The sequence below is a fragment of the Raphanus sativus genome, chromosome 4, assembly GCF_000801105.2.
Source record: "Raphanus sativus cultivar WK10039 chromosome 4, ASM80110v3, whole genome shotgun sequence".
Classification (NCBI taxonomy): domain Eukaryota; kingdom Viridiplantae; phylum Streptophyta; class Magnoliopsida; order Brassicales; family Brassicaceae; genus Raphanus; species Raphanus sativus.
The window spans coordinates 35,966,615-35,989,558 of NC_079514.1; the positions used below are offsets into that span (position 1 = coordinate 35,966,615).

Genomic DNA, 22,944 nt, shown 5'->3' on the forward strand with positions numbered 1-22,944 from the left:
ATATGATTACTTATATGATAACACATATATGGTACATAATAGTGCCTAGGGGAAGGCGTTCGGGTACCCATTTGGGTTCCATTCGGGTCTGTTGGGTTTTGGTTTTCTGGTGTCAAATATTTCAGCCATATTCAGGTATTTCTAATTTTTGGTTCTAATGCGATTCAAATTTTTGCTGGTTCAGTTCGGGTTCGGATAATTCATTTAAATTATTTTTACAATTTTAAAATTCATTATATATACTTTAAATTTCTCAAAATCTATAAACAAAATAATATATTACATATAATTTTAAATAACATATGTAAGAATACCTAAACTTAAAATACTTAAACCAACTTAAAAGTACCATATATATTCTGGATTTTTATATACATTAAATCTAAATTTTGAATAACTAATATATAAGTATATAAATCTATTTCTGATACATTCAGGTATACGAAAAACTTTGAATCATATAGGATTCGGTTCTCTAAATACCAAAATTTTGAATAATTTGGATATTTAATCAATTTCAGACTATTTTTGGATCGGTATCGGTTCGGTTTTTGGATTCGGGTTTTTTTCCAGCCATAATACTGTTATGAAAATAAATAGTAATATATTTTTGAAAAATACATTTGTACAGACGTGCGGATCAAAATCTAGTAATGTGTTATTTTGTTAATTTTTCAATCAATTCTTGAAGCTAGTCATACATTACAAAAAGTCTTATCAATTTATTATTATTGAAATAAAACTACCATTACAGTGCCAACAGCAAGGAAATTTCATTAAAAACAAAATGATCTTTATGAAAACTTTGGACCTTTATTATACCTACCAAAAATGAATATGGTGGAAATTAATGGTAGACCATACTTTCCTGAAGTGGGGAGGCCAAAATGGTTAAGTGTATGCCCCAAATGGGTAGTGTATGAGATATGTGTCGTAATATCTTTGGTTCTTGGGCAATTAAGGAATGTCCATCTATATTGGAATTGTCTTGAAATAGAAAAGGCAAACCGTCATTTGTCCTTTCAATTATTTATTATAAGTGTCTGTAATTTGTATTTCTTTTTTGTTTTGTTTTTTGAAAAAGAGCATTGTAATTTGTATTTCTTATTACTTTATTCTCTTTCAGTTTCACTGTTAAGGGTTGGGCAAAAAACACAGGAGCGAATACATACTTATGCAAGTATGAAGACATTAGAGTCTTAAAATTTTATTTAAATTAATGAAACTTTAAATGTTGAGCTACATACACAAGATTTTTAGTTAAAGATATTAAACTATAACTTACAAAATCCAAACCTTGATACAAATTTTACATATATTAAGTTTAACAGAGAAATGAGCATTTCATTAATTAACAGATAGAGGTAAGGACTTATTAGTTTATCTGTTTTTGTATTGATTGCTTGTGGAATACTTGAAAACACTATCATTTTTAGTTTTTTCTTATCATTTCTAATTTTCAAATGTACCAATTAATTTAAAATAAAAGTTCTTACCTGAATATTCTCTAGAAATCCAAAAATCAAAATCAAAATGAGAGAAGACTGTTGTCGTTCTAAAAGCTCTCAGAACTGTAGATACATAATAAAATGGTCCAGATTTATAATAATGGTGGTGGGAAAAAAAAGAAGAACGTGATCAACTACTTATATTTTCTTTTTTTTTTTGCTAACTTGTAAGAGTTTTACATAGCAAAAGCTCTAAACATCTGAGCCATCTTGGCAAAAAAAAATGGAAAAACAAGATAGAACAACTGAAACACCTAGAAGAAAAACCCACCTTTTCTTAAGTCATCCATAAGGTCATAAGAGACCGGAACGATTTGTTGTGTCTTCTTGAAGAGATTATGTTCTTCACCTCCCTGAAAATTCCTTGAAACACAACTGAATGAAGCACCTGATTTTGATTATGCAGCAAGTTATTTCTCTGCTTCCAAATATGAAAAATAACCGCCTGCGCAGCCACCTTTCTCAATAGAGTAACCTTGGAAGAGTTTGACGCTCGTATCCATGAAAGTAATTCAGACCAGTCAGCGAACAGGACCAGTGGGGATCAGCATCTAGCGAAAACTTCACACCAAATAGCTGCAGCAAAGTCACAATACAGCATCAAATGGTCTCTCGTCTCAGTGTGTCTCGTGCATAGCCCACAGGTGGGGTTAATCGGTAAGCCCCAGCCCGCTAGTCTTGATCTCGTCGGGAGCCTATCGTAATTGGCAACCCACATGGTGAATGCGTGCTTCGGCAGTGCCCCCTTGAAACAAACAACATCGAACCAGCTCGTTGCGTCCTGTTTTGGGCGCATCACCTCCCACGTTGCAGATGAGCTGAAAACACTAAGAGGGGAATTACCAGCAACCCAAATATAATAATCATCAATGTCAGTATCAAGAGGCAAAGAGATAGTAGTGAGATGAGTATGAAGGTCCACTTCCTGCTGGGAACGGGGGTGGGGAAGAAACCAAGTAGCACCAACGACTGTGTCCGCGACAACTGCTTCCGCTTGAACTCTAAGTGCACGAGGACCGGCAGGTCCAACGTATTGGATGAACTGACCCAGCGGCGACCAAACATCAAACCAGAAGCTTGTGTTCCTGCCATTACCAATTACCGAGGAGCAGAACTGGATGGCTAGAGGGCGCAGCTTAAGCAGTCTCTTCCAGGCCCATGAATCTGCTTGCGCCGGAGATAATGACCAGAAGGAATGATCTGACAGGTGCACAGACCTGTGCCAATCGGCCCAAAGAGATGTAGTGGAAGTGAGGAGGATCCAAATGAACTTAAGGCAGAGGACTTGATTCCATACTGAAAGTCTACGGAGGCCTAGCCCTCCTTCATCTTTAGGAAGACAGACAGTAGCCCAATCCATCTTAGCTATGCCTCTTTTATCTATGTTTCCGGACCACAGAAACTTGGAGCACAGAGATTCAATAGCCTGGATGCACCCCTTAGGCAGCATGTAAGTAGAGAGCCAGAAGTTTATGGTACCAAATATGACAGTTCTCAGCAGTTGGAGACGGCCAGCGAAGGATATGAGCTTTGCGGACCAGGCTCTCATGCTAGCTGTTATCTTGTTTATCAATGGCGCGTACTCAGAGATTTTTAATTTACGAGCCACTAAAGGGAGACCGAGATATCTTATGGGGAGATTACCAGAAGTGAAACCATAGTTCTCAATGGCTTCGGTTTCACGTTGGTCAAGACCCGAAGTAAATAGCTCAATCTTAGTGACATTCATTTGAAGCCCGGACCAGGAGGCGAAGTCATCTAGACACTCTGTGATTCCGTGAAGACTATTACTGCTGCCATCAAAGAAGACCATGACGTCATCCGCAAACATGAGGTGACAAATCCTAAGCTGTTGAGTCCTTGGGTGGTAGGCAATGTCGCTTGAGTCGTAACGCGAGGTGAGAAGGCGCGATAAGCTTTCCATTGCCAGCACAAAGAGATAGGGCGAGAGCTGGTCACTTTGTCTGATACCTTTCGTACTCTTGAAGAAACCCCCTGTGGCACCGTTGACACACACCGAGAATGAAGCAGTCGTGATACACTCAGAGATAAGGTTGATGAAGGATTCTGGAATAGCAAGGGCGCGGAGAGAAGCTAAAATAAAATCCCAGCGCAGACAGTCGAACGCCTTCCTTAAGTCCACTTTCAACATATCCCTAGGAGAAGTAGATTGTGTGTTGTACCCGTTGATCAGATCCGTTGCGAGAAGAATATTCTCTGCAAGAAGTCTACCTGGAAGAAAAGCTGACTGCGACTTTGAGATCATGAGAGGAAGAATTTGCACAAGCCTAGAAGCTAGAAGCTTAGATATCACTTTGTAGACCGTGTTAAGGCACGATATAAGTCTGAAATCAGTAGTACTTGAGGCGTTTGGGATCTTAGGAATGAGTACTAACGTTGCAGAATTCCATTGCTTTAAGAGGCTTCCTGATTCAAAAAATTCCAGTATAGCTTCAGTGACTTCCGGGCCTATCACAGCCCACGACGTAATGAAGAATTCAGCAGAGTACCCGTCCGGACCACCTGTCTTATTGCGGGGTAAGGACAGAAAAGCAGCTCTGATGTCCTCCGGAGTGAACTTCTTCTCAAACCCTGCGACTTGCTCAGCATTGCACTTGAAATCAAATTGAAGATTCAAGTCACTCTGCTCAAACATAGTTTTCGCTCTACATTAGGCACATTTTATGTTTTGTTTTTCTTCTTTTTTTTGAACATTCGCCCATTTTTGTTACAATTAAATTTGCGAATTTTATGTTACAATTAGTTTTCTTGTCAGCAAGTTTGAAAGTAAACGATACGCATTTCAATATGGCTTATCAAGTAAAATATGTATTTCAGATTTTAATGTATTGCATATGAATTTTTAACGTGTCATCCATAAAATTATAAATAAGGGTTGGACGATCTAATTTCTACTGAATACAATACCCTGACTTAGACCATATATTTTCGGATGCTAGGATTAATTGGAACATCTTCCAGAACAAGTTATGCTCAATGCAATGGACTTGATTGGCAAGTGTTTTACAAAATTTTCATAGCTATACTTTTTTAAAATGTATTAAGTTAAATATGTTTTATACTGATTTTTAAAGCTAGACGTGTCTTCTTATTTTTTGATATAGAGAATAAAATATATAGAACCCTAATATCTTGGTTTTACAAGATTTAAAAAGTACATAAAAAAACAATTCTCAAACCTATAGACACAATCCTATAGCATAAAAAAATCTAAAACTACAGCCAAAAATCTATATTCTTAATTCTACACAAATAAATTTAAAACGAACTCCTAACTAAATTATATATTTGAGTTCGTGGTTACTCAAATAAGAAATAGTGAAAAATGGATACTAACCCAATTTGCCAGAACATATCGAATAGCGCTAAATGTAAGTCCGTGACAATTTTTGCTTGTAACTGTTCACTTCTATTAGTCCATTACAAGCGTATGTGATGATCTACGTTAGCCGGATGGTCGATCCCTATTTAAAGTTTTTCTTTCTCTAAAATTTCATATTTTAAAATTTGGAATGAGTTTTCTTGAGATCCTAAAAATCACCAAGAATAGTTTTCATCTTTTGTGTTAAAATTTGCAGTATCAAAACTCATTTTCAAATATACCTTTTTTTTTAAAACTCATTTTCAAATATATCATCAAGATATTTTGAATTTTATTGGGGTTAAAGCATTTAATTGTGGAACTAAAACGGAAAATATTCTGAAAATCAGTTTAGAACTAGGGTAGTACAAGGTACAAGCTAGGAATTGATAACTTTTTGTATAAACAATGAGCCCACATTTTGCTCATGAGATTTTCCGATGACATTTACTTAGTTTCTGAACTGTTATAAAATATTGAATTAAAACATTATTTTACCTATATTTAACTGAAATTTGGATTTTTTTTAACTTACACTTACGTTTTTAAGATTTTCCCCATATTGGGTAGATTATGAATGGATTATAATTTCTAAAGAAAAATTAGAATCATGTTCACAAAAAATAGAAACATTATAAATTTTAGCTTAAAACGCAAAACAAAAAAAGTTGGACTATTTATCATTTCATTTAATTAAGTTAAAAAAGAAAAGAAAAGATTCATATAAATAATAAATTTAAAATAGTCGGTATATATTGAGCGTGAGTAATATTAGCATTAAATTAGTCATCATGTGTTTCACATGTGAATACATCTTGTAGGTGGAACATAATATTTTGGCTTTTCTATCGTGCACAAATTTGAACCGTATATTGATCACCTTATCGACTCTCCTAGTATGAAGATAAGACATTATCATTATACTAGTTTAAGCATTGTACATACAAATTATTTTACGTGATGTCAAAAAAAAAATTATTTAACGTATTTTTTACATATTATAAAATAATAAAATAATAAATATATATTTAATAATTGAAAAACCATTAACTAGTACATATATAATTAAATTAACTGTAATAGATAAATCAAAACAATCTATCCTTTTTATTTACGATCATTTTATGTTAAGTAAATTTAAACTATTAATTTTATCTATTTTGGGGGTATATAATTAGATTTAAATGATATTAACATATAGTAAATTTTAATATGACTATCTATTAAATCAGACTTTTTAATCATATGGTCTTATGATCATATTTATTTTTTTATTAAAAATAAATAATTTATTTAAAATTTTCAATATGAGATTTTACAATAGTTTTAGATAATTGTTCTTAAAAATCACTACTAATTTTGAAATTAAAATATTAAATTATTATTTTTAATGTGAATTTTGAAATTAAAATATTTATGTATTTTTACATGGTATATAATTTAATATATATCTTATATTGGATATCATAAATGAGATTTTTTTTACTTTTATTATTTATGATCATTTTTATATAGTTTTTTTGTCATCAACTAAAAAAATTCATTCTGATTTTGCAAACTAAACGGGGAACTCCGTATCCGACGAAAGATGGTTTTTTTTAACATTACATGTTAGTTTATTCGCCTTTAAATTATACGTTCGTGGTATATGAATATTCTATGAGCCGAGAAAGCTTTCTTTTAAGGTCTTGATATCTTGCAAAACTTGTAAAAACTTGTCATTTCTCTGGTTCCAAAACAAACTTCACCAATAGAGAACAATCTGTTGCAAATATAATCTGAAACTGACGCAAGTTCTTCATAAACTCCATTGTCTAAAGTAGCGCTTCCACCTCCGCATGAAGAAGGGAGATACTAGCCCTAATATTCCTTGTCTCAATCAAACCATCAAAACCTTATAGGATACTATACCAATTTTGTCCTAACAAAATCTTGTTCTTTCCAAAAACTATTTGTGATACCTCATCGTCCTTAGAGCATCTTCAATGTAAAACTCCATTTTTTCCTCCATAATGGAGTAAAAGTGAATATGGAATAAAATTACTCCAACCCAACTCCATTTTTCACTCTATAATGGAGTCATGAACAAACAAAAAATAGATTACTCCATTTATGGAGTAAACTTCAAAATGGAGTGAGATATGAAGTTGGGTTGGAGCATTTGTTACTCCATATTCACTTTTACTCCATTTTGGAGTAAAAAATGGAGTTGGGTTGGAGATGCTCTTAAACTGACGGTAGGTTCGTAACCTCTACACTGTGTGCTGCCCTTTGTATGTGAGACTTTCAAATTTAAACAATTGATCATAATTTTTATCTTGTTATAATAAAAAAATCAAACCATTGACCATAATTATTTCAATGTGACACTTTAAAAACTTAAATAATTAATAGTCATTTGAAAAGAATTTAAAATATAATATGTACAAAAATATAAATTTTTATTATACGGTTAATGTGATTTTTAGTTTATTTTAACAATATAAAATTAAAAATGATGAAGGATACATAAGCTGTTAGTAAATCTTTATTATTCAAACAATTAATTGTCATATATATAGTCATATTTAAGTAATTTTGTAGTTTTTGTTTAAGGAAAAAATAAAAAATATTAATCTTTTATTATTAATTAATTTTATGATTAATTTAATAAAAGATATGATTCATAGTTAGATAGATCAACATGTTTCTCTAGGAATTTGAAAAAAAATCTTCTAATAATGACACATGTCATAAGTCCACCTATAAAATTTTATCTTATTGTGATATAGGATGCTAATGTTATTTGTGAATTCCGTATGAGATAAACATACGAAATTTGAGGCAATTAATAACTTCAAACATAATTTTCCTACGAGTTGTGACTAAACAAGGTTTGGATCAGACCTTAAACCAACAAATATTTAAGCTATGAATAGAGATATGCAGTTGTCACACATGAGACCACAAAGATGCAATTATACAACAGCCATATTTTGTCATTTTTGTTGTTAGGGGCTCAAATACCTTTATTTTTCTTATATATGAATGTATACATATTCTGAAAGGGTGACACACAATAGTCTTTTTAAGATGTATTTATTGTTAAAAGAAAAAAATAATTGTTGGTTAGTTTAATTTTAAACAATTATATCCGCAAACTTTGTTCAGTTTTCCAGAAAGTGAAACAAAATTAGACTAGAAAACTTTGTTAGTTATTATACGGTTTTATAATCGACATTGAAACTTTCTTTCGTTAGTTCCATACTTGTTTTGCTAGTTTAACCTTCTGTTCAAATTTAAAATTTTAATAATCAGCAGATACCAGTCGTCAATTTGGAAACATATCTCATCCACACCTCGTCCACATAAGCACTTTGTGGAAATATTAAATAGCATGTGATGTAATCAATGTGAACCTTTAATCAAAACAAGTCGGTGCATAGTAACATAATGAATAAGACAAGATCTATTCCATCGTCTCTCAACCATTTTTAATCTACAGTATTTAGGTATTTATTATGGAAGAATGTCTTTTTTTTTTAATACCGTTATGGAAGAATGTCAAAATCGTGTTTTAGAAAGAAAAAAAAATGTCAAAGTCATAGACAATATTTATTCGTTAATTCATTTTTAGTTATTACTATTATTACTCCACTGTCTAATATATTCTATATATATGTACAACGAACATTCACACCAACACACAACGAGAAAGAGATTCTTCTTTCATTTTCTTAAAAATAAAACTCTGTGTTAGGAAATAAGAGGAGAGAGAGGGATGGAGATTGAACCGAAGTTCAAGAGAATATGTGTGTTTTGTGGAAGTAGTGCTGGTAATAAGACCAGTTACAGAGATGCTGCTATCGAACTCGGAGCCGAACTGGTAAAGTTTTTTTTTTGTAACTTAGAACTGGTAAAAGTTCTATTTCTTTTTATTTTTTTTTTGAACTTGTATTTCTTTTTATTTTTCTTCTTCTCTTTCTTTTTTTGTTATATTTAGAAACTTGTTCTTGATTATTATTTTCTTAGAACATCGTTTTGTATGGACTTTGAATATGTAGATTGGACACTGCTTATGTTTTTTGTCACACAGTTTGTGAGCAACCCAAAAGACGTCTCTGGTTTTCCTCTTCCCGTTTGGAAACAGTTGAAAATTACAGTAAAACATTGAGTTCCAAGTTCTGGGAAGACTCTTGTCTAAATAAATCAAAATCACACAGTTCTGTTTTGTTTTGGAAATATTTTGATTATTTTCAAATTATTTGAAGTATTTCAGTTTTTCTTTATCATGTATCTATCCTTTTAGTTACCTCTTTACTGATGAATTAGCATTGATCAAAAGAAACTAAAAACAAAAATTTACAGAACATATACAGTTTTTCAATCTCCATTCACTCAAAACATCTTATAAACGGAACAGAGAAAGTATATATTAGCAATAGCAGAGAGCAGAAATGTTATATTCTTTTAATCTTTTTCCGTTGACCAAACAGAAGTTGGGTTTACAACTTGCTTGGGAATGGATTTACTCAACTGACTTGTCGTTACTAAAGCAGTTTAGCCATTTAGACTTAGTGGAGTCAACTATTCATGTCTATAATTGTCCATTATCTTCCTTAGATAATATTGTGTTTTGAAAAATTATTATCTTCAATTTGTACTTACTTTGGTCACTGTAGAAAAATAGTTGCAAAAGCTTAAAAAGATGAAAAATCAAAAGTATTTTAGTTGAATCATGATGGGTAAGCTCATACCTCTTTCTGTTTTTACAATCTTTATTCATGTACTTCCGTAAGTACTTTTACCAGAAAATGTGATTATGGAGTTTCAACCCTTCTATCTTTATCCACTTACTTGTATGGTTTTCTCTCTCTTTCGTCGACAATTGTATTTACTAATTAACTATGACAACGACTACTAAGTAACAACTTACAATGTTTCTTGTCGAAATGTTTTTCCTAGGTATCAAGAAATATCGATCTTGTCTATGGCGGAGGGAGCATAGGTTTAATGGGTTTGATTTCTCAAGCTGTTTACAATGGAGGTCGCCATGTCATCGGGTTAGGCTTTTTACATTTCAATGTTAATTTTATTCTACGATGTAATAGAAAATTGCTAGATTCAGAACAAATATGAGTCTCTAAAAATATTAAAATTTTATTTACTTAATTATTTAAAAACTTTTAAATGCTAGATCCATGTTTGAAAGACAACTGTAGAGTGTGTCTCTAAAATGAGAGCATTTCATGCTCTCTTTTAGTTTTTATTTATTTTTATTTACTTTATACATGAGTACATATGTGATAATTTAATTGTTGTGGATGTTCTAAGTTATATCTACTATTTGGTGTACCCATTATAGCTGGGTTATGCCCCGTAAATATATTAAACATAAAATAAAATTATTTAAAATAAGAAAATTCAAAAAAAATTAAAATACTTAACTCTTGCAGGTAAGTGGCACTAGTTCTTGTTGTAAGATTCCATGCAATTTTTTCAAAAAAAAAAGATTCCATGCAATTCATAAATATATGAAAAATACAAAAATAAACCAAAATTTGCTTATGATTATAAAACATAATATTGTTAGCAGGAAATTTCGAGCTTTCTTCTTTACAAAATATATAAAAGTAAAAATTTAGTAAACTAAAGAAAATAATTCAAAACCTAAAAGAAATTTTTGTCAAAAAAAAAAACCCTAAAAGAATTAAACTAAAGAAAAAAACGAATATGAAGTCACTCTTACGTGACTCAAGCACCATTAAATTTTAAAAGAAACAATTAACAAAATTGAAGCATACGTGGAGAATTCTTGACGTTTACTTTTTGTTAACTAACTTTTTGTCTTGTTACTGTCTTCAGGGTTATCCCCAAGACACTTATGCCAAAGGAGGTATGTCCGAATGTAACTCCAGAATAATAATAATAATAATATAATGTTTTTTTACCACTTCCATAAAACAAATAAATATTGGTGGTAGATAATTTAATAAGCACATCAACCTCAAAAATGTTATCTTTAAATCGTATCACAGATTTGTCTTATATTAGAGAGGGTTTCAATTCTGACAAAAGAGCCCCAGTTTATTGGACGACGATATTTATTGGTTTCCTTTATCTTATATTTTTTTTTGGTAGGCTAAGTTTTTAAAAGGAAACTAAAGTGTTGCCTCCATGTTTTGAAATGACTAATTTAGTTAGTTAAAACAATTCAAATAGTCTACAATCATGTTGCCTGTAAATATGATTAGAAAAGAGGTTAAAAGTGACAAATTTAAGAGAAACACCGAGAGACTGAACACCATCATTATATATATACTTTGTCATCACAACATAATGGGCTAAAATATGATTGCATATCGATAAAATTGTATTTATTAATTACAATGTCGAATCATTTATTAGATTCACAAGTTATATTATACTCCACATTTGTGTTCAAAAAAAATATTATACTCCACATTTTTGTTGGAGAAGGAATACCATGAAACAAGTGGTGCGAGTGTGTAAGACTTTTGTCATTTTGTTTTGGAACATATACAAAAGACACACACAAGTGGTGAGTGAGTGGTAATAATAATAATAATTTGTAAATTGTACATGTAAATAAAGATAACAGGAGAGACAGTGGGAGAAGTGAAGGCAGTAGCAGACATGCACCAAAGGAAAGCTGAGATGGCTAAGCACTCTGATGCTTTTATTGCTTTACCTGGTTGGTTCCTTTATTCTTCTTATCCACATTTTTAATTATTTATCGTCACTTTGATTAGCAATATATAGTATGGCATGATTTATATTAATTGTGATTAGTAAACGAAAACTAATGCTGGATATTGTCATACGCAGGTGGATATGGGACACTTGAAGAGCTTCTTGAAGTAATCACTTGGGCACAGCTTGGAATCCATGATAAACCAGTAATCAATTTGCATCCATTTCAATTTACATTATATATAAATAATTAAAAATAACTATTTTGAATGTATTATTGTTTAATTTATATATGAATGTGAAGGTGGGATTACTGAATGTGGAAGGATACTACGATTCTTTGTTATCATTCATAGACAAAGCAGTGGAAGAAGGTTTCATTGCACCAACTGCTCGTCATATCATTGTCTCTGCTTCTTCTGCTAAAGACCTTGTCAAGAAACTCGAGGTTATATATATTTTTTTAGTTAACTATATTTTTTTAATTAGAAATTGTTTTTAAATTCCCTTTTGGTTTTAAAATTTAGGAATATGTACCAAGGCATGAGAAGGTAGCCTCAGAGAAAAGCTGGGAGATGGAGCAAATAGGGCTGAGTCCCACTTGTGAAATCTCAAGATGAAAAGGATAAAGCCCAACTGAATTTTTTTCTAAATTGGGTTCCTTGTTGCTTGTAAAACACAAATTGACTTTATTTGTGTAGTTTATTCTGTTGTTTAATGTACTTTTAGCATTTTATTTCGGAAAAGAAAAAACAAAAAGAAAATCTATGTTTTGGTTTGAAATTTCTGATATTCTCCTACGAACAACTCAACCTTAGAGGTTTATTTTTGTTGTTGATGCTTAAACCGAATTTTTCTCTTTGGAGTTCTTTTATACAGTTATATAGTCAATTAAAATTTAATAGATATAAACTTTTGCTCTGAAGAAATCATTTGATAGATATCTGACAATTTGGATGGAAAATTTCATAGTCACGAATCCTCAATTTGAACCGTCAGAAACTATATCCCTTTACACAACCAAGTCGAAAAATAAATAGAAAACTAGTCTGTAGAACTTTGTTTCGGATCATAGTAAAATAATGTAAAATAATAAAATATTAATAATAAAAATATTGCTAGCTCAATTAAAAACATCAAAATATATCAGAAAGTCATAAAATCAAGTAATTCTTGAAACTTATTTATATATCATGCTCTCGTTTTATTACATGGTTATTTTTTGTCAACTATTATATGATAAATAGATTTGAGAAATGCACGGATTTAGTTTTAGAATTTTTAATCATGACAAAACAAAATAAAACAAAATAAAAATAGTATTTTTTTGTTTTTTCAACACACAATCCTCTGGTCCTCTAAAAAGTTTGGTATTTTTGTTTTTTACATTTTAGTAATCGTGAAAAGAAAGAAACAAAAAACTTAGGAGGTGTTATTGAATAGGGTAATTTAATAGAATTGAGTGTAGTTAAAATACAAATCTAAATTCAGTGTTATTGGATTGATTATTTGTTAGATAGAATTTAAATCCATTGAAAACCCCTGTTATTCAATATTTTTTAGATGTCTATAAAATTCAGTTATATTCATTGTATCTTTTTAACTAAAACAAATCCTACCCTTTTAGTCAATATTCTTAAGGAAACAAGACTGGATATATTTTCCATCAAAGTACTTGCATAATTAAATTCCAATACTTTATCTCAATTCCATTATTCAATAACATCCCCTTAGCCTTCGATTGGTAACATTAACTGAAAAATAATAATTAAACTGTAGAAATTTTTGAGATCTGCTAAATAAAAATTACGGAATGATTTCTAAACAATTGGATAAACTTTACGGAATGGCTGAATATAAATTCTTTAAACAATTGTTTTTAAATTTAATATATTATTTAACCTACAGAAACTTAATAACTATAACTGAATATTATTATAGTAAAAATACCAATTAAATTTAATCAAAACATTTATTTTATCTTAATTATATATCTCATTCTAAATACTTAACATATACATTAAAAATGAATTTATAGATTAATACTATTTATTCCATAATTATTTATAATTAACTAATATTTAGGTAATATTTCAAAATATTATTTTCATATAATTAAACCATATGAAAAGGTTGATTCCACAAATAATCTCTTAAAACCTCGTTTTTCACCTAATGAAAATTCTTTTGTATTTTCTCAACGAAAACGTAAAATCTGCATTTTATATTTTATTCCGCAAATTTTCTTGATTAGTAAAATTCTTGTGTGTTTTGTGTGTTTTAGACCCATTCCGCCATTCCTCATTTTATCAGCAAAGCCTTAGTATCATTATACAATAAAGAACTAAACTCAATATTAAATTGTATTGATTTTCTACTGATTTATGTTTGCAGTTTCAAAGTTGACCATTGGAGATTTGTTACAATTGTTTTTGACCCATAGCAATTCAATAAAAACTTATACTACTCAATCTTCTTAAGATATTTTCTAAATCAAAACAACCCAGTCCTCAATTAGGTGAACTGCGTCTTCTGAGAAATATATGACATTGAATCATTGATTATGTTTGACTAACCTTCTCTAATAGAGTCGTCTAAAGTACCCGATATTAATTTAATTTGACTTAAGTAATTAAGACGTCTAGAATAACACCTGACATTAACTAAGTTTGACTAAGTAATTAAGTATTCACTAACAATGAAACAATTGTACACACTAAGAGCATCCTTAATGGGATAAGTAGAGAGATATAGCTTAGGTGTTAAAACTTAATAAAATAATGTAAGAAGTAAAGTTAAGTAATAATTAGTAGTAGGATAAGTGGGAGAACCTAACCAAAATGCTTTTTGTGTAGAACTCAAAATATACATCTCTCATCACTTATTTAATTTTTTCCTTTTATTATAATGCTCTAAGATGCATTGAAATATACTGATAAAGATGCTCTAATGCGTGCACTAATATAATACTCCTATTAGAGGTTACTTTTAAATTCCATCTGTTCCATAAAGAATGTCATTTTGATATTTTTATACAAATTAAAAAAATGATTGAAATGTATTTAAGTTTTCATTAATTACATATATTCAACTAATAGTATTTGAAATAAATAAATACTCATCTATTTCATATTAAATATCATTCTAACTTTTTTTCTTGTTACACAAAAATATCACTTTATATTTTTAAATCAAAATTATATTTAATTTCAACTGAAAATTAATTGCAAATTGTATTGATTTTATAAATAATTTTATTTATCTTAAATACTATCGGTCAGAAATGCGCGATTAATATTCTCTCTATTTCTGAATAAGTGTCACTTTGATATTTGTCATACCGATTAAGAAAGTGACCGAAATATATGTAAGTTGTTATTAATTATACCTCTTTGACCAATAGCATTTAAGATAAATAAAATTATTTATAAAATTAATACAGTTTGCAATTAATTTTAAGTTGAAAGCAAGTATAATTTACATTGAAATTGTAAAAAGACACTTTTTGTGTAACAAAAAAAACTAAAATGATACTTATTATGAAACAGAGAAAGTAACGACATTAATATATTTCCGTCATTTTCTTGATCTTTTGCGAAAAAATTCAGACTAACACTTAATCTTTGCGAACAAATCAAAGTGACAAAGAAACAAAGGGAGTACTAATGATTAAACATAGAGTTTGGGCCTTTGAGAATAGGCCTCTCCCATCTCTCTCTCTCACACACTCTGTCACACTCTTTTGCTCTTCGCAGATCACTCCTAGATCTAAAACCTCATAAGTAAACTCCGTTTCTTGATTTTACAGGTTTCTTTCTCGAGAAAGAATGGTTATAAACCACTAACACTATTCGTTTCTTTGATTTTTGAATTTAACTGCAAACCCAAAATGGGAACAATGCACAGAAGTTATGTTTCTTCGGTAAACACACACAAAGGAGCTTCCTTTTTTTCATCTGTTTGAATGATTTAACTCAAAGTGGTTGAGCTCGCTTTGCCAGTGGTTTAGCTCCTCGAAGAACAAATGAAAACGCAAAAGCTGTCATCACAACAATTCTAGGAATCGTGTTTGGCACTTTTATCGGCATTACATTACCCTCACTTTTTTCAAAGGTTACTTTGCGCTTCATATATATATATATATATATATATATATATATATATATATACTATTATTCTTTTTCATGTTTTGATTTTTTTCATTTCGTATATATTCTTGCAGATTAACTTTCCCTCAGCACTTATATCATCTCTTGATGGGCACTTATATTTGTCTAGTCACAAATCCCCTGAAGAGTTCGGCTCAAGAAAGTTTCCTGAGGTATTAAGGCCATTTCAACATGGAATTGTACCAGTTTTGTTTGCTCTATGAATATGATTTGGATGTATATTCATTTATAGAATTGTTCCTATGTTTGAGAGATGTGCAATGTTGTCTTCTTTTATGTAACGCTGGGGATATCTATGAATATTCTAACGGCCCTATATGCTCAGATTAATTAGTACCTCATTTTGCAGATATATGTTCCTACGAATCCGCGTGGTGCAGAACTACTACCTCCAGGGATTGTTGTGGCAAAAACTGATCTTTACTTGCGCAGATTACGGGGAGAACCTAATGAAGTATGTTTTCCTCTTTCTACATTTATTTTCTAAACCTTATATACAACATGATAATGGTTGGATTTCTTTTAAAAAATGGGAGAATTCTAATTTTACTACAACATTTCATAAATATGTTAAATTTATGATGGAAAAAAAACTAAAACTAACCATTTTAAATCACTTATAAATGTTTATAAACCCAATCACACACCTTAAATACTAAATTCTAAACAATAGTCACTAAACCGTAAACTCAAATGTTATAGTATTTTTGATTGAATGTATTTTTTTTTTTTTAAATAGTAGCTAGTTATAGTGTTTCAAGAAATTTATCTTGGAAAATAATGAAGAAACAACTTTTGGCAGGATTTGAAGAAGAAGCCAAAGTATCTTGTGACATTTACAGTTGGGTTTGAGCAGAGGAACCATATTAATACAGTTGTTAAGAAGGTTCTGCAGCAATCTCATCATGTTTTTCAGTTAGTATGATGTTCTCTTTGGTAGATACATTGAAAAAAAAAAACTGAAGATTTCTTGTCAGTTTTCTGAAGATTTTCAGATTTTGCTTTTCCATTATGATGGCCGGACAACTGAGTGGGATCAGTTTGAGTGGTCGAAGACCGCTATTCATATCAGTACAAGAAAGCAAACAAAATGGTGAGAGTCATCTTGTAGTAGTTTAAAGATGAGTGTTTCATCAAATATTATGGAGAATCTGATAGAGTGTGTGTGTTTTTATTCAGGTGGTACGCGAAGAGGTTTTTGCATCCTGATGTTGTTTCTGCTTACGAGTACATATTTATATGGGATGAAGATCTTGGTGTGGAGCACTTCAATGCTGATAAGTAAGCTTGCCTGGAAGAGCATCTTCATTACGTTTCTGTAATTGAACTTTTATTGAAACTTTCAGGTACATTGAGTTAGTTAAGAAGCATGGTTTAGAGATTTCTCAACCAGGTCTAGAGCCCAACAATGGACTTACATGGGAAATGACAAAGAGGAGAGGTGACCGGGAGGTCCACAAGTAAAGATCCTAAACAATCATCTTTTGGCCTTTTTTTTTTCTTTTGGTTCAAGAATGTGTTTGTTTTATTAACAGAGATACTAAAGAAAAAGCAGGATGGTGTAGCGACCCACATTTACCTCCCTGTGCTGCGTAAATCTCTTTCTCTTACCATCTTTGTGCTTAGTTGTTGTCAGTACTCAGCTTTGTTTCTCCTCCCACAGGTTTGTAGAAATAATGGCGCCTGTCTTTTCCAGAGAAGCATGGCGATGTGTGTGGCATATGATTCAGGTTTGTGTTTAGCTCAGAGTATTATTGCTTGGGGATTTGAGTAAAGTTGTGGATTTGTTTCTGTTGCAGAATGATCTGGTTCATGGATGGGGTCTGGACTTTGCTCTGAGAAGATGCGTTGAGGTGAGTAGTTTGTGTCCCTCTAGATAAGGTTATTGGTATTGATGATGAAAATCTCTTGCTGTAGCCTGCTCATGAGAAGATTGGAGTTGTAGATTCGCAATGGATCATTCATAAAGTGATACCTTCGCTTGGGAGTCAAGGTAAGTCAGAGAATGGGAAAGCCCCATGGCAAGGAGTGAGAGAGAGATGCAAAAAGGAATGGGTAATGTTTCAGAACCGATTAGCAGAAGCTGATAAGGAGTATCTTGGGAGGATGGTGGTGAAAGAATAAAGTACATTTGTTTTCTTTTTATAGTTAATTCTAAAAACATTTTTTTGTATATCAAACATTTCACCTTATATAGGTTTATGATAATATGGCGTGTGAAACCCTTTTTATTTGTACTGTATGAGAGTTATAGTTTTGATATTATGTTCTATTTGATTTCTTGATTTTTGCATGTCTGACGGTTATGAAGTATGAGGTGTTTGTGGGATATAAAAACCACACCTAATAATTTTGTATAGGCAAAATTAGTCTAATAGTTCTGAAGTTACGTGTTTTAGTAACAATGATCTCTTGAGAACAAGACAATGGTATGAACCAGAGGCTGAAGAGCAAACACCGTAGTTAGTCAGAATCTGCCTAAATCCTAAGCATACATCTCCTTTTATAATAACCTCATCCAAGCGCAACCACCATTATGTCCTAAGAGTAGAAAATTAGTAAAACTGTAACCAAGGAATTGGATTTTATTGATAATCAAAGTGCTGATCTCTTGAAAAAGTAAGAAAGTCTTTGAGATGTTCAGGTAGCTGTCTTGACGCTTTGACTGCCAATATGGCACTGAAGAGAAAGATGTTGATGGTACGTACGTTGGTACTAGTCTTGGACAAATTATTTGATACCCAAAAACCAAGCAGGAACTGAATCCATAAAAAAATTCAAAACCGGATCAAAATTTACAAAAACTCGTACAGTTCATGTTTCTCTAAACTCACAAAACCGAAATCGAATTCGAACTAAATCAAAAATCAAATGGACACTAAAATATCAAAGTATTATAAAATAATAATTTTTAATTATATATAAAATATAATTTATAAATTAAAATATCTAAGAACCCCAAATTACTCAGATTTTTTCGGCTTTTCTAAGTTTAACTCGGGATTTAGGAATTGTTTTTTTTTTGTTTTAAAACCCAAATCAAATTCGAACTACTTCTAAACAGTTCCACTTCATGTTTTATTAAAAAAAATAGAAATCCTACCCGAATCTAAACGAGTCCTAAATATACCAATTTGAATAACCGATCCGACCCAAATTGAAAACTCTAATGCCCAACACTAGTTGGGAGGTTTCAGACTCATACCCGCTTTGTGGATCATAGTTGTTGGGTTTTAAGGCCCGTGTTTTATATTTGAAATGTGAAATCTAATTCATACACTGATCCATTCATTAACCTATAAAATCTAAATCGAAATTAACATTTTTATTGGGTTTAAAGTAATTTGTCTGTTTAACCAAAAGCAGAATTTAAACCTAAACGCAAAAATTGAATCAAAATTATAAGTTTCTTCATTTATAAGAAGATTTGGAAAATCTCCAAACTAAAATTTAAACCAAAGTAAATTCCTGGTTAACATCTCAATTATATTTGATTTAACAGTACTTTTGTTTCGCATTGCGTCACAATTTATTTTGTTTTCTTTTCTTTTGAAAGGTTAATAGCAGTCTTATTACCAGTCTTACGATCAATTTTATATATTTCTCTAAATAGATAACGTAACTGGTAGGGAAATTAAGGGGAGGAGAATGGTATATATCATTGGTTTGGAGTGAGTGTGAAGCTTCACACCAAATCCAATTTATTTATATTTTCTAATGTGCTATAATGTTCTCTCCAGAAGAAAAGTGTGAACATTTCAGTTTCACCTTCCTTTTTGCTTTTGATTCAAGTCAATTATTTGTCCATAGAATACCATAATGTCTCCCTGTACTTCATTATTTTCTCTGTGATGGCTCTTTAGTTTTCATTGCTTTTTTATGGTTAAAAGTTTGCTTTCATATCATTATTAGTAGCCTCGTATGAGGAAACGCATAAATTAAGCAACATCATACTAGTTTGTTCTCATGTATCTGGTGTTTATATATATAAATAATGATAGAATTAGGAAAATATGGAATTAGGAAGAACAGAACAGAAGACACTGACCAACTAGAAGTTTGGTGTTAGGCACCAACCAATTTTAAGACTAACAAAGAATAAAAACCTCATATCTCTCTTTTACATATCCATTCCTCATCACATTCACAAAGCTTCTCTTTCTCTCATCAGCATATAAGTTTCTCTTCCTCTCTTCTCGTCTGATAGATTTGAAGGGTTGCAAGGAGAAAGAGAGAGGAAAATGGGAGCCATGAAGAGTATGCAAATGGGTGTGATTGGAGCTTTGTTTCTGTCAGTTGCATCTTCTGTCTCCATTGTCATTTGCAACAAAGCTTTGATGACCAATCTTGGCTTCCCTTTTGGTATTTTACCTTTTATAAATATGGACTAATTGAATCACTCAATCAACGTGACAACATATGTTGTAAATATTATATTTATCAAAACCGATTATTCGTATCATGAAATGATCTGTTTTTTTTTTTGTTATATGGTTTGTTTCAGCAACGACACTAACAAGTTGGCATTTGATGGTAACATATTGTACACTTCATGTGGCATATAAACTAAATTTCTTTGAGAATAAACCAATAGACACGAAGACTGTTGTTCTCTTTGGCCTCCTCAATGGCATCTCCATTGGTCTTCTCAATCTTAGCCTCGGCTTCAATTCAATCGGCTTCTATCAAGTATATTTTATGTCCAATAAACTTTATAACCCTCATCATGTGACAATGTGTATGATTGACCAGTTTTTATGTTTTTTCCATCAATTATGGCAGATGACCAAACTTGCTATCATACCATTCACTGTATTACTAGAAACTCTCTTCCTCAACAAGAAGTTCAGGTGAACCCTTTGCTTATTTATTTTTAGCTATCATGCTTATTAATTATTAAGACATATATAACATCCCTCACATGTTGGCATATTTGATTTTGCAGTCGGAAGATAAAGTTCTCATTATTTTTGCTGTTGGTTGGGGTTGGAATAGCATCGATCACAGATCTTCAGCTCAATTTTGTTGGTTCTGTTCTCTCTCTTCTTGCCATCGCCACAACTTGCGTCGGCCAAATAGTATGATTTTCATACTGTCACTATATAATTATTTAATACAATAATAATATTAATGAATAATTAAATCTTGTGGTGAAGCTAACCAACACGATCCAGAAGAGACTGAACGTTACATCAACACAACTCCTTTACCAATCGGCCCCGTTTCAAGCCGCTATACTATTTGTCTCGGGTCCCTTTGTAGACAAATACCTCACTCGCCTTAACGTCTTCTCTTTCCATTACTCTCCTATCGTTGTGGTAATCTTACATCAGTATATTCATTTCGTTCACTGTCAGTTGGTATTATAAAATAAGATATGGTTGTTGTGGTGGATTGGTTCACCCTACATAGAATCAGTTTGAGAAACTTGGCAGTGGTGAATCTTGTTTGTATCCATGCAGGGGTTCATAACGCTATCGTGTTTAATAGCGGTTTCCGTTAACTTCAGCACGTTTTTAGTGATCGGAAAGACATCTCCGGTGACGTACCAAGTCTTGGGGCATCTCAAAACGTGTTTGGTGCTCGCTTTTGGTTACACTCTCCTCCACGACCCTTTCACTCCTCGTAACATCGCAGGAATCCTAATTGCGGTCCTTGGCATGCTTCTCTACTCCTACTTCTGCTCGGTTGCTTCTAAATCAAAACAAAGCTCCTCCGAGTCCGCTTTTATTGTACGTCATCACACCATCGAAGTAAAAAGATAAAAACGAAGAGTGTTGAAAGTTTATCCATGTTAATTAATTTTTTTGGTTATGTTTTCTTCTAGCAGGGGAAAGACAGGGATACAACGCCGCTTTTGAGCCAAGAAAAAGAGAACCATGAAGCCAAGAAATTAGACAAGCATTCTCCAGTATAATTGATTACAAGAGAACATAAAATAAAAAGTACAAGTTCTCTTTCTTTATGGTCTCCTTCTATAATTCTGCTTTTTCTATTCATTGATAAAGGTTTTGTAATTGAGAAAAAAACTGAAACAACCAATGGGCCTTTCCCAGCTACTCTCTCTCTCTAATATAATACAAGGATATATACATTTATGGTTATTTTCCACCTGAGTCATCTCCAACCCTACTCAATTTCTACTCCAGATATCATGTTGGAGTAATATCAACACTATTTTGACGGTAATAGTTTTGAAAACGCGCTTGTCTTAGCTTAAAGAAAAAAGCTTAGAGAGAGAAAACTCCGGTGAGGTCTTTACTTCCGACCGACGGTGTGGGCTTCCACAGCCACCGTCGGTCCAGCCCTTGTCTTAGCCCTCTCTTCAGTCATCGTATGTGTTTTTCCGTTTGCTTCCAGCGTCGCACCATCTTCGTGGTGAGCGTTCGGCTTGTGTTACCGGCGTCGCATCCCTTTCGCGGTGGACGTTCGGCTCTAGTTTCCGGAGTGGCTCCTTCCGTTAAAGGGGAACGGCCGGTTCTACCTTCTACGCCGTCTTGTCTTGCTGTTGGCGGCGGCGGCTCTATTAGGGTTTGCTTTTTTATTTTTCCGTTTTGATGGCTCTCTGTGTGGTTGGGGTGTTCGCTTCTTCTCAGGATGAGTCTCGGGTTACGAGTGAATCTCTCTGAGGAAGGAAGGTTCTGTGGTTGAAGATGGTGATTTCGATGGCTTCGGAGCGGATGAGATCTCGAAGGACCCTCGGTGAAGCTCTCCGTGAAAAATTTAGGCGAAGCAAAGATGTTTGTAGCTACAGCCTCCGGTGTCTTCCGGAATGAAATCAGACGTACGCCGGCGAAATAGAGTTTCCGGCGTGTATATCGGCGGTGAGGCGTAACGGTGTTGGTTGGGATGGTGAGGGCGTGACGCGTGTCTTTGCGATGCAGAGGATTGAAACACGTGGCAGACTTTTCTCGATTGTGTCGGTGGTGGTCTTGGGCCTGGAGCGTGTGGACTAGTGTCGATAATGAATGTAAGGTCTTTGTGGTTGTAGTTTGTTTTTAGCCCCTTCTGTTTTAATGAGCTTGCAGATTAGAGTTGTAATGGGTTTATCCCTTGTTCCTGGCCTATGGACCTTTTAATATAACTTTGACGAAAAAAAAATCATGTTGGAGTAATATATATTCCAATTCCACTCTATTTTCAACTCTAAAATAGAATAATATTATGTATTCCAACCCCACTATATTTTCAA

At 32.2% G+C, this 22,944-nt stretch overlaps 3 protein-coding genes across 6 annotated transcripts; all 3 read left to right on the forward strand.

The window, feature by feature from the left end:
• Positions 1 to 8,557: 8,557 nt before the first annotated feature.
• Positions 8,558 to 12,368, forward strand: LOC108855271 (cytokinin riboside 5'-monophosphate phosphoribohydrolase LOG1). Of its 2 annotated transcripts, none has more exons than XM_018629042.2 (7): positions 8,558 to 8,755; positions 9,835 to 9,932; positions 10,735 to 10,765; positions 11,485 to 11,584; positions 11,719 to 11,789; positions 11,888 to 12,031; positions 12,111 to 12,368. In XM_018629042.2, the coding sequence occupies exons 1-7, from the start codon at positions 8,651 to 8,653 to the stop codon at positions 12,201 to 12,203; spliced, it is 642 nt and encodes a 213-aa protein (XP_018484544.1). In that variant the 5' UTR covers positions 8,558 to 8,650; the 3' UTR covers positions 12,204 to 12,368. The 2 variants fall into 2 exon arrangements, with proteins under 2 accessions (XP_018484544.1, XP_056865056.1); XM_057009076.1 differs by lacking the exon at positions 8,558 to 8,755 and adding an exon at positions 8,809 to 9,728.
• Positions 12,369 to 15,260: 2,892 nt separating this feature from the next.
• LOC108855269 (uncharacterized) lies at positions 15,261 to 18,037 on the forward strand. Of its 2 annotated transcripts, none has more exons than XM_057009074.1 (12): positions 15,261 to 15,490; positions 15,583 to 15,696; positions 15,806 to 15,904; positions 16,102 to 16,206; positions 16,555 to 16,638; positions 16,730 to 16,845; positions 16,932 to 17,033; positions 17,099 to 17,212; positions 17,288 to 17,344; positions 17,416 to 17,482; positions 17,552 to 17,605; positions 17,698 to 17,872. In XM_057009074.1, exons 1-12 carry the CDS (start codon positions 15,473 to 15,475, stop codon positions 17,722 to 17,724), a joined length of 957 nt encoding a protein of 318 aa, XP_056865054.1. In that variant the 5' UTR covers positions 15,261 to 15,472; the 3' UTR covers positions 17,725 to 17,872. The 2 variants fall into 2 exon arrangements, with proteins under 2 accessions (XP_056865054.1, XP_056865053.1); XM_057009073.1 differs by having other exon boundaries at positions 15,264 to 15,490; positions 17,670 to 18,037.
• A 1,739-nt stretch (positions 18,038 to 19,776) lies between these two features.
• On the forward strand, positions 19,777 to 21,856 carry LOC108855270 (UDP-xylose transporter 1). 2 transcript variants are annotated; one of them, XM_057009075.1, is made up of 7 exons: positions 19,777 to 20,114; positions 20,257 to 20,441; positions 20,535 to 20,602; positions 20,698 to 20,830; positions 20,909 to 21,070; positions 21,215 to 21,484; positions 21,580 to 21,856. In XM_057009075.1, exons 1-7 carry the CDS (start codon positions 19,994 to 19,996, stop codon positions 21,667 to 21,669), a joined length of 1,029 nt encoding a protein of 342 aa, XP_056865055.1. In that variant the 5' UTR covers positions 19,777 to 19,993; the 3' UTR covers positions 21,670 to 21,856. The 2 variants fall into 2 exon arrangements, with proteins under 2 accessions (XP_056865055.1, XP_018484543.2); XM_018629041.2 differs by having other exon boundaries at positions 19,780 to 20,114; positions 21,583 to 21,856.
• Positions 21,857 to 22,944: the final 1,088 nt, after the last annotated feature.

Excerpts from the sequence above, each read along its gene's own strand:
- LOC108855271 (XM_018629042.2), top strand. The coding sequence starts at position 8,651 with ATGGAGATTGAACCGAAGTTCAAGAGAATATGTGTGTTTTGTGGAAGT. Across the intron at positions 9,933-10,734 it reads GGAGGTCGCCATGTCATCGG|GGTTATCCCCAAGACACTTA; the intron begins GTTAGGCTTTTT and ends TACTGTCTTCAG. Across the intron at positions 11,585-11,718 it reads TGCTTTTATTGCTTTACCTG|GTGGATATGGGACACTTGAA; the intron begins GTTGGTTCCTTT and ends TGTCATACGCAG.
- LOC108855269 (XM_057009073.1), top strand. Across the intron at positions 15,697-15,805 it reads TACCCTCACTTTTTTCAAAG|ATTAACTTTCCCTCAGCACT; the intron begins GTTACTTTGCGC and ends ATATTCTTGCAG. Across the intron at positions 17,483-17,551 it reads GTGTGTGGCATATGATTCAG|AATGATCTGGTTCATGGATG; the intron begins GTTTGTGTTTAG and ends TTTCTGTTGCAG.
- LOC108855270 (XM_057009075.1), top strand. The coding sequence starts at position 19,994 with ATGGGAGCCATGAAGAGTATGCAAATGGGTGTGATTGGAGCTTTGTTT. Across the intron at positions 20,115-20,256 it reads CAATCTTGGCTTCCCTTTTG|CAACGACACTAACAAGTTGG; the intron begins GTATTTTACCTT and ends GGTTTGTTTCAG. Across the intron at positions 21,485-21,579 it reads CCTCCGAGTCCGCTTTTATT|CAGGGGAAAGACAGGGATAC; the intron begins GTACGTCATCAC and ends GTTTTCTTCTAG.